We start from the raw sequence: 10,719 nt of genomic DNA on the forward strand, positions 1-10,719 counted from the left end.
TCAAATTAAATTAGAAAACAACTAAAGAACTAAATTAAACTTAAATAATAAATTAGAGGAAAAAAATTAATTTAACCTAACCAATTGCTTCATTATATGACATTAAAATTCGTATATAGGAAATAGATTTTTAGATCTCGAGTTAAAGAGAAATATCAATCAACCGCCAAATGACACATAATGTCCCAAGTACCAACTGCCATGGAGAAAGGGGGGAAATAAAATTTAATGAGAATAATTGTATCACTCTTTTCAACCCATTATTTAAAAGCAATCAATATTTAAAAGGATTTATGTTATGTCCTCCCATTAACACATAATTAGGAGTGAAATTAAACAAGTTTGTCAACTATTGTTATGGTGGCAGTTATACAGTGGCAGTGGAAGCACGTTACTTCCATTCTCTATTTTTCTCTGCCTCAACCAGCTACAAAATTAAGAAACGAAGAAGCAACTAGAGCCAGTTCAGGAAGCCCACCAAGTTCATCGTTACTCATGGCTTGTAACGTAACATTCGTGTTTCAAGATTAATCAGGTGCAAACGCATACTCTACTCTCTTTCCTTTTCCTCCTATTTGAGTATGTTTTTATTTTATCCATGAATAATTAATGAATGATTTATATATCTTGATTTTAAAAATGTTATTTTATAGCTCACACTTTTCTGATCCACCGTTTCTCGTTGCATATAAATTCTTAAAATCGATAGCTTTAAGTTTTACACGTCATTATCAGCTTATGGTAGATTCATATATTATCCTCGTACTATTTTTTCCAATTAAAAAATAAGTTGATATTAAAATTTGCAATACGGGTGTGATTGCGTCTGCAACACTACGTTCTGTTTCTAGAGTAACCAGGTGAGATCATTTGCGTACATATTCTACTCTGATTTTTTTCTTTCTTTCGTTTGTGACATTTTCATACCCATTTTATCGGATGTCCCTGAACATTCTTTCAGCTATTTGCTCGTATTAAAATGTGAATTTTCTTATATAGTATTTAAATGATTTGAACAAAAGGAATATTGTTCAGATAATTGCATGAATAACACTTTTCTTCTTTTTCGATTCCTAACATATACTCCAAACAATATTTGCCTTAACTATTCGTTGTATATATGGTTATTCTGAATCCAGAAACGATAGAGGGTTTGAAACCCTAAGGATAAAAGCTAGACTAGATGTCAGTAATTAATGATAAATTTTAATTTGAAATGACCATTAACAATGATAAGTTATTCGTTAAATTAATTTATTGGTAATTTAACTATTTGATAATTTTTAATTAGGTCTCCTAATTTTTTTAAATTATATCTCTAAACTTGTATTTGCTTATTTTTTTTAATCAAGTTCCTAATGCAGGAATCTAATTAAAAATAAATACAAGTTCAGAGATTCAATAAATAAAGTTCAAGAAACTAATTAAAAATTTGATGAAAGTTTATGGACATGCCGAATAATTAAATAGAACTTATTCAAGTATAAAATTGGTTTATTCAAGTATGAAATTGGTTTATTGAAAATGTAAATTAATATAAAAGAATGTATTTATATGGTTTTGAGGAGTGTTAATAACATATTTTAACACACTTCTTTTAAAACACATTTATATTATTAATTAAAATTTATTAAAAATGATACAACATAATTATAACTCATTAAATAAAAAGTAAGACTCATAGATTTCTAATAAATTTTAATTAATAAAAAAGTATTTTAAAGAATGTACGGCTAATTTTTTCTATATTTTACACAAATACTATTTTTAATATCATGTGTATATATATATATATACATATATATATATATATATATATATATATATATATATATATGTAGTTATATATAGTTTTACATTTTTAGTTAGTTTTGAATTCTTATAATTTTATTTCAGGAAATCAAATTTTTTGTTAAAAATAAATAATTTTTTAATAATTAAAATGAACACTATAATAGAAATTATTATCAAAAATATGTAATATTAAAAGAGGAATTAAATTAGAAAATTAATTATAATATTGGAAATCACAATAGATATTGTAATAAATTATAGGTTCAAAAATACTATTTTAGGTATTATTATAAACTAGTGAGATAAATTTATTTATTAAAGACTTTATTACCATCGAATAAAATTCTGTAAGTTAGGTAAATAATATGTTACAAAGTACTTATTTTGTCTATGATAAAATAATCAATTAATTAATTGAAAGATGAAAAACTGATTTTCAACTATTAGTTATTAGGTTGTTAGCTTATAAAATTAAAAAATATTTGATAAAATTAATTGTTCAACAAACTGTTAAAATGTAAACTAACATAACAAGACATATTTTATATGGTTTTTATATAACTACTATTTTTATTTTTTATTATAATTTTGTTTTTACCTAATTTTGAAACTCTTATTAATTTTTCAATTCGTCGAGAGGTCAAATATTTTTTTAAAAATAAATATTGTAATAATAAAAGTAAATATTACTTCCTCCACCCATATTTATAGGACATAGTCAATAAAATTTTTATCTTGTGCATTAATTATTTTTTTTTACTAAAATACCCATTTATTTTAATTTATAATTAAATGCTACTTTAAATTGTTACTTTTTTTTTCTCTCCTATAAAGATTGGAGAAGATAAATAAACTCCCATTAAAGTTAAGGGCAAATTTGAAGAAATGTTTCAGCTAAATAAAAATTTAATGCAGATACCTAAATTAAGTAGTTTTCTTACTAAGTATAATATTATCAACTATGTCTTACAAATAGGGACAAATGGAGTATAATATTAGAAATTTATTGAAATAAATAATGTAATATAATATTTATTTATTAAAATATTGAGAATAAGAATAAAAATATAGTAATAAATTCCAAGTTGAAATACTACCTATATATAAAGAAAACTTGATATTTTGTTAGCCGTTAGATTATATATATATATATATATATTATAAATAATAGTTGAGTTGATTTTAAACTTCTTAATATTCTATATTTTATCTCTTGTATCATTGTTTTCAAGAATTAAATTTTTAAAATGATATTTAACGATTTTGTACACAAAATAAATAAAATGAAAATATTTTCACAAAACTTATCATTATATTATATGTGTATCGAATTCATTGATTAATGGTTTTTTTTTTTTATTCCAAATCTTCCTAACGTTAATTTCAAAAGTATCCATGTACTATATATGCAAAGGGAGCTTGGATCAAATTTTAAAATAATTATAAATTTATATTTATCATAATTTATATATTTTTTCATTTATACATTTAATATTGGTATTATATCACTATATTGACTTACAGAAAGAATAAACCATACTAAGTTTCAACTTGCTTACATTTTTTTTCAGAATTATCAATTAAAAATGTAACTAATCTATAAATCTTAGAAATATACTATTGAATATTTAAAATTAAATAATTTTATTTAAATACATATAAATTTGAAAATAAACTAAAATAATTAATAGTCATAAATTTTTTTAAGACAACATCTCCTCCTGAATTAAAGTATAAATAATTATCTTCCTCAATTTTAATATAATTATATTTTGTTAATGTATATATTTTTTATATAAATATAAAAAAACATTTGCATGAGAAGGGTTTAAAATCTAGTTTTAAGTATTGTAAGCTAATAAGATAAACTCATTGAGAACATAGGCTATGTAATGATGATAATGTAAAATAATTAATTTTGTAACTCATCCAATTTAATCACAATTAATCATATAATAAATTTATTAATTTTTACCATAAATATCTTAAAGTCATGATTTATAATTAAATGAGAATATGAAATTACTTTACGCTGTGAATAGCTATAAAACTCAAATTCATGAGAAGAAAGGCCATGCAGATTTTGCTTTAATTTCCATTAAATAAATTCATCCTGTTACACACACGGCCACAAGGAGCTCTTGGCAATCGACAAGGCAGAGAGAGACCCGTGCCGTACCACTTTCCATGGACTCATCACAAACAGCATGAAGTGTTCAATTTAGATATTTTATGCGTGTTCATAAGGGCCGCACGTACGTCACTGCGTTTACTTCTTGTTAATTTTAATCACAATTTTTAAATCAAAGGCATAGATTATAAATAAAATTAAAATTCACAGACGACTTTGACAGACAGCATGATCCATGAACACTTCAATTCTTTGTTGATTTTGTGCAAACTAATCGTAAATTATTTGTACTTGCCTCTGTCTATGTGATATGCATTGACGTCTCCCTACCCATTTCTATATATAAAATTATTTTCATCATCCTATTGGAATTAATTGGTGATCCTTGCCTTAGTACCCATTTCCGTACGGTTAAATACGTACTAATAATATTAATCTTCTTATGATTAAAACTGTTGTGCAGTCACATTAGTTGGTGTTATGCATCCATCGTGGAATAATTTATCCTGTGTGTACTTGTTTGCTGCTATTAATTGAGTGAATTCCCAAATTTGTCCTTTACAGTGTGAGACTTTAATTCTCAGAAGTAGTAAAATTAAAAAAAAAAATCTTGAAAAAGAATTTGTTATTCTCGTTAGTTCAAAATTTAAAATATTTATGGACTTCAATAATAAGAATTTAATTGCAATGCATACATATAAAGTTTTTTTTTACACTGTGAACCAATTATTATTCATGATATGTATAACTTTTAAGATAGTTAGAATAAGACTCAAACTTTTAATGTGTAAAAGATCTTTAATAATATTAAGATGCTTTCTGGTAGGAATGTTCATCCGTCTGGATTTACCAGTAAGTCATCTGACTCAATCATATTATAGGTTGAATTTTTTTTAAGTGTTTAATCAAACTCAATCTAATTTAATTAAGATTCAATTATAAAAAAATTGAATAATAAGTTCTATGTTTTGAAGTTGACCCAATTCATATAAATAAATATAAAATACATTAATTTTTAACTCACATATTTTATTAAATTAAATTACTCATAACTTTTTTTTTTATTTTTTAAGTTGTTATTTTTATTTTTGTATCGATTTTATTTATATTTTTTCATACTAATATAATAATTTATTTCTATCTAAAATAAAAATATCGTATTAACATCAAAATCATCAATTCTATTAATTAAATATTGTCACAATTTAGACTCTTTTAAATGTATTTAATCATTATATACTTATAAAATTTTAATTTAAAAAATTATTGTTTAAAAAATACTAAATAAAAAATATTTTGCAAATATTCTGAGATTAACTTAACTTGTTTGTGATAAGTTGGTTTAGTTAAGTTTATAAAACAAAAAATAAACAAACCGAATCCTACTTAACTCGTTAAATTTTAATCAAATTAAACTATGAATTTAACCAAATCTGATCGAATGTGATCCATCAACATCCCTATTATTATTGGGGGACTAAAGCAACAACAAGTAATTAAGTTAAGGAATTAAGATGATTGCATATAGAGTTGCTTTGAATTTCTTACTTTTAGACACTACTAATGTAAGAATGCTCTATAATTTCAGGACTATAATAATAGTTTGCCCACTATTAAATTCTTGAATGAAAACAAGGCGATTGTAACGTCTATATAAAGCAAATTACAAGTACAAGTGAGAAGTGTCCTTTAGTCTGTGAAAGAGACAACTACAACAATGGCCACTTCACTAACCCTATTCAAAACAATCTTTGTTTTCTTAATTATCTTCACTCTCCTCACACCCCAAGCCACGGCTGATTGTGAAGCCGAATCCAGAAACAGTTGCAACAACAAAAAGAAAGCCCTACCTCTAAAAATCATAGCCATATTCACCATCTTAGCCTCAAGCATAATTGGCATATCCCTACCCTTGGTGACACGTTCGGTCCCTGCCCTAAGCCCGGAAAACAACCTCTTCATAATAGTGAAGTGCTTCGCAGCCGGCATCATCCTCGGCACGGGGTTCATGCACGTGCTCCCGGATTCCTTCGACATGCTTTGGTCGGATTGCTTGAAGGAGAAGCCGTGGCACGAGTTTCCGTTTTCGGGTCTCGCCGCTATGTTCTCCGCCATAATCACGATGATGGTGGACTCCTTGTCCACTAGTATTTACACCAAGAAGTATAGGACTACTGAGGTTGTTCCTGGTGAGAGCAACCGTGCAGGTGGTGGGGACCAATTGGAGATGGCTGCTGTTAACTTGGGGCATTTCCATGGCCACCACCATGCTCATGAGACCAAGATTGAGGGCAAAGAAGCACAGCTTCTACGTTATCGTGTTGTTGCCATGGTAAGATACTGTTTGGCTCTTGCAAATTAAATACATTTTCGTTACCGACTAGTGTACTGTTTATCCCAAAATTAATTGTTGGGGTCTATCCAGAAAAATTATTATATGGTAAGTAGTGTGGAATCATTATCAGACCATGCTCCCATCAATCTCCATATAACATTATATGGTCTAGTTTTTTAATTGGTGTGAAACAATTAGGAGTAAATAATTAATTTAATCCATGAAATTATATTTCATTGTCATTCTAATCTCTAACATCTTTTAGGTCTAGAATTTTTTTAAGTCTCTAAAATTAACTATTTTTTTTCATGTTGATCTTTAGGCCATGGATTGAAGTGATAATAATAATATAGATTTTAGGATTTATTTGAGACTTTTTAGTCTTATAGATTAATGTGACAACGAGATATAATTTTAAGGATTAAATTGATCATTTATTTAAAGATAAATAAGATTTGATTATGTTACACGAAAATTACTCAGGATTATAATAATCTTGAATCATATAACAATTCTTCAAAGCTTGTTAATTGGCCAATGATTAATTTTAAATATTTATCTAATACTTTAAAATGGATTTATTATATTTTTACTACTCCCTAATTTTTTTTATTGATTTTAGTCTTTTATTTTTTTTCCATCAAGAATTAAAAATAAAGATAAAAAGGTTAAGGGATGAAAAAAAGTAAAAAATTTGACCAATAGACAAAATATTCAAGACCTAAAAATAAAAATTTTACAAAATTTAAGGACTAAAAAGATGAAAAATATTTTTAAAATTTTACATTGCCACATCCAATTACCAAATTATTGTGTCCTTACACTCTTCTTTCTTTGAGGGTTATAGTGAATTTTCAACTTGTACATCTCTAACACCCCCACACATGTAGAAATTATTATATGCTCTTAGATTATCATGTCTTGACTAATTTTTTCATGACATATAATTGAAAATTTTAATTTTAAAAAACTAATTATATACACAAAGATTAGTTGAAACTTGAAACTATAATAACCTTAAATCATTTAATAATTTCTCCCATATACCTCCATTTTAACATGAAATGTGTGACGGTTAAGTTTTCGTGGATAATTTAATATTCTAAGAAAATTAATGATGTTGGAAATGCAGGTATTAGAACTTGGAATTATTGTTCATTCAGTGGTGATAGGACTTGGCATGGGAGCCTCAAATAACACGTGCGCAATAAGAGGTCTTATAGCCGCCATGTGCTTCCATCAAATGTTTGAAGGAATGGGTCTTGGTGGGTGCATTCTACAGGTAATAAGAGCACATTATTTCCCACCTCATTTAAGTTTCACATGATTATGCGGTTAAAATTAATAATTTAATGATGATGAGTATAAAATAACTTTACGTTAGTATTTAATTACCAATTATTATTGGTATGAATTTATAAAATAACTATTATAAAAATTAATAAATTTATCACATATAATAATTTGTAATTGAATGTGATTGTAAGTGTAATACATAACATTTTTTTTCCTCACTCTAAAATTAATTAACCCTTTAATTTTTTTGAATAGGCCGAGTACAAGTTTTTAAAGAAGGTCATCATGGTGGTCTTTTTCTCCGTCACAACCCCATTTGGAATTGCCCTAGGAATTGCAATGTCCACGACCTACAAAGAGAACAGCCCAAGTGCACTAATCACCGTGGGTTTGCTTAATGCATCATCTGCTGGTCTTTTAATCTACATGGCTTTGGTTGACCTTCTCTCTGCTGACTTCATGAGCCCAAGGTTGCAGGGTAGCATTAAGCTTCAATTAAAATCTTACGTAGCTGTGTTTTTGGGTGCTGGTGGCATGTCCCTTATGGCAAAATGGGCTTAATTTTCCCTTACGTGTGGTCTAAGCAATAATGTTGTCATAGAGCATCTTCAAAGTTGGCAATGTCAAGCTTTGATGTGTTCCATTTAAATAGGAAGTTTGACAGTGATGTGCTATATCCAGAAGACACAGTTTACGTTTACCGTTAAACCAAGTATTTTATGTTGGTAATTTTTTTTAACAATATATATATTGAGGTTTGAATATATACTATCCAAATCTCTTCATACTAGCCGATCCTAGTGGTTGTTATTTTATGTTTGTATTTGACTAAATAAATAAAAAATAAAGTGATCTAGATTTGCTGCTTTGAAATAAGAGTAATGTCTTTCTACTATATCCTCTTGCATTCTCTAAAAAGTCATAATTACAGTATTAAATAATTTTTTTTTATTTAGTTACGTGAGTCTGCAAGAAGATTTCCGGTAGCTTAATTTTTTTTTATTAAGTAAATAATTAGATTGTATGAAGTTTTAGTAAGATAATGTGATTAATTATACTTCAGGAGATGTTTTTATTTATCATACTTCATCAGGAGATGATAACAACTCATCAAATGAATGCAAATAGGACTTAAAGCTAAGTAAAATTTTCGATGGGATGAATTATTAATGGCTAAACGAAACTCGTTAAACCAGTAGTTAATTGATTGATAGGTGCCCCTGCATGACCCAATGTAAAGGAACTTGTTGGTTGACCAATCTATTATGCTTTGAAGAAAGACCTTTTATATTAACTAGCATGATACCCGTCCATTCGCACGGGCTATGTTAATTTTTATTCATATTTTAATTTTTTGATATATATAATAATTAAAATAAGTTATTATTATACATATTTTAAAATAATGTATTTTTAAGCTAAAATAATTAGTTTAAATATAATTTTAAAATTAGATAGTATTAATATTTGATACTACTACATATAATACTAATGCAAAAAGGTTGAAGAGAAAAAAAAGACCTGAAATGGAATAGATGTATTTACAAATTAACCGTTTCAAAAATGATTTTTTTTAGATGCACAATATACATGGTATTCTATTTTATTTTAAAATTAAATTAATTTTATAAGTTTAAAAAACCTAAAGTTAAAACTTTTTCAATAGGTAATATTGGTCCAATACCTGATCAAAGGGAAACTACAGTACCAATAAAAGACCTTTGCCAAGGAATAGTCACGCACAACAAATAAAATTAATTTCTAACAAAATAGATTAAGAAACATCTGTGGTTTCTAATCCAAGAGAGAAAAAAAGAAACAAAAATTTAAGTACCAAAGTCTGGCGTATATTAATCTAAAATTAAGAAATAATTGATGAATTCATTGGATTAATTCCAGTTGAAAGTAGATAATTTCGGAAACTAAATCGATTATAATTGGTTTGGTTGGATTTGAAGTGAGAATAAATTATTATCCAAATCAAATTAATTGATTTGATCTTATTTGGATTTTAAAAATTTTATGGTCAAATTGGGTAGATTTAATTCAAATCTTTGGGTTATTATAAAAAAATAGATAATTATATTTGTTTTTTAATTTTTTTTATCTTTAATTATTGTCTATTTTATATATAATTTTAATTTTGTGTTAATACTAGTCTAGTAATATGTGCCTCGCACGTGTATTAAAATTTCACTTTTTATACTTTTTATGAGTAAATTTTTAATATTATTTTGAATTTTTAATATATTATTAATTATTTACTTTAAATAATTGCAAATGTAAAAATTAGAAAACAATATCAACAATCAAACTTAAAATTTCATATGTTTAATTAGAAAAAAGATGTTGCAAAAATAAGGTGAGTAAAAAATGATAGAAGCATTTATCAAGATTGATATGTGAAAATAATTACCACATTTATTAAGACATATACCTTTTTTATTATAAACATTCCAAATGATTTACAAATGACAAAAGCTAGTACATCAAAATTAATATAAAAAAAATAAACTGATGGGGGAGAGCGACATTCTCCATCCAATACATATAAGGCTATAGGTGAGATCAATTAATAAAGAATAAGTACATGCTTGTTTTGTTACATGTATATTTCTTATATAGGTGAGATCAATTATTGTACATGAGAATCTCCTAATAAAAGATAGTCATAAGGCTATAGTTACACTTATTAATACACTTGTCCACTCCATTTCTGAATAAAGCATCAAATCCTGTACCAACAGCATATACTTCTTCGATCTATTATCAAGAAAGTAAGAAATTAAGATTGTCGAAAGAAAATAATACTCCTATGTAATATACAAATATTAATATAAAAATATCAATTTGAATATATTAAAATAAACTTAACATGGTAGAGACTATGACATGTCTTTCTAATTATACCTTGAAAATTATCCACCGTGGCATACCTGCAAATATATATACCAATCAACAACAACCTCCATATCAAATGACATAAAAAAATGAAAATAAAAATAGAAAAGGATGTCAATTCTATGATCATAATGATTATATATAGTAGAACTAATTCTAAGGGGAAAAAAAATTTATAGGAAAAAGATACAAATTAAAAGCTAGAGAAAATAAACAAAGTCAAATGAGAAAAATATTACAAAAAAGTAAAAACATATATAAT

The 10,719-nt window shown here is 26.1% G+C and overlaps 1 protein-coding gene across 1 annotated transcript; it reads left to right on the top strand.

Annotated features, from left to right (window-relative positions):
* The first annotated feature begins 374 nt into the window (after nt 1–374).
* Nucleotides 375–8,420, top strand: IRT (probable zinc transporter 10-like). The gene is made up of 4 exons (NM_001287456.1): nt 375–535; nt 5,514–6,257; nt 7,393–7,542; nt 7,812–8,420. The coding sequence occupies exons 2-4, from the start codon at nt 5,643–5,645 to the stop codon at nt 8,115–8,117; spliced, it is 1,071 nt and encodes a 356-aa protein (NP_001274385.1). The 5' UTR covers nt 375–535; nt 5,514–5,642; the 3' UTR covers nt 8,118–8,420.
* Nucleotides 8,421–10,719: the final 2,299 nt, after the last annotated feature.

Source organism: Glycine max, chromosome 7, assembly GCF_000004515.6.
Source record: "Glycine max cultivar Williams 82 chromosome 7, Glycine_max_v4.0, whole genome shotgun sequence".
Classification (NCBI taxonomy): Eukaryota; Viridiplantae; Streptophyta; class Magnoliopsida; order Fabales; family Fabaceae; genus Glycine; species Glycine max.

What these genes read in the sequence shown, in the direction of transcription:
- IRT (NM_001287456.1), top strand. Translation starts at nt 5,643, where the DNA reads ATGGCCACTTCACTAACCCTATTCAAAACAATCTTTGTTTTCTTAATT. An exon ending in GTTATCGTGTTGTTGCCATG is followed by an intron (nt 6,258 to 7,392) that starts GTAAGATACTGT and finishes TTGGAAATGCAG; the next exon opens with GTATTAGAACTTGGAATTAT. An exon ending in TTGGTGGGTGCATTCTACAG is followed by an intron (nt 7,543 to 7,811) that starts GTAATAAGAGCA and finishes TTTTTTGAATAG; the next exon opens with GCCGAGTACAAGTTTTTAAA.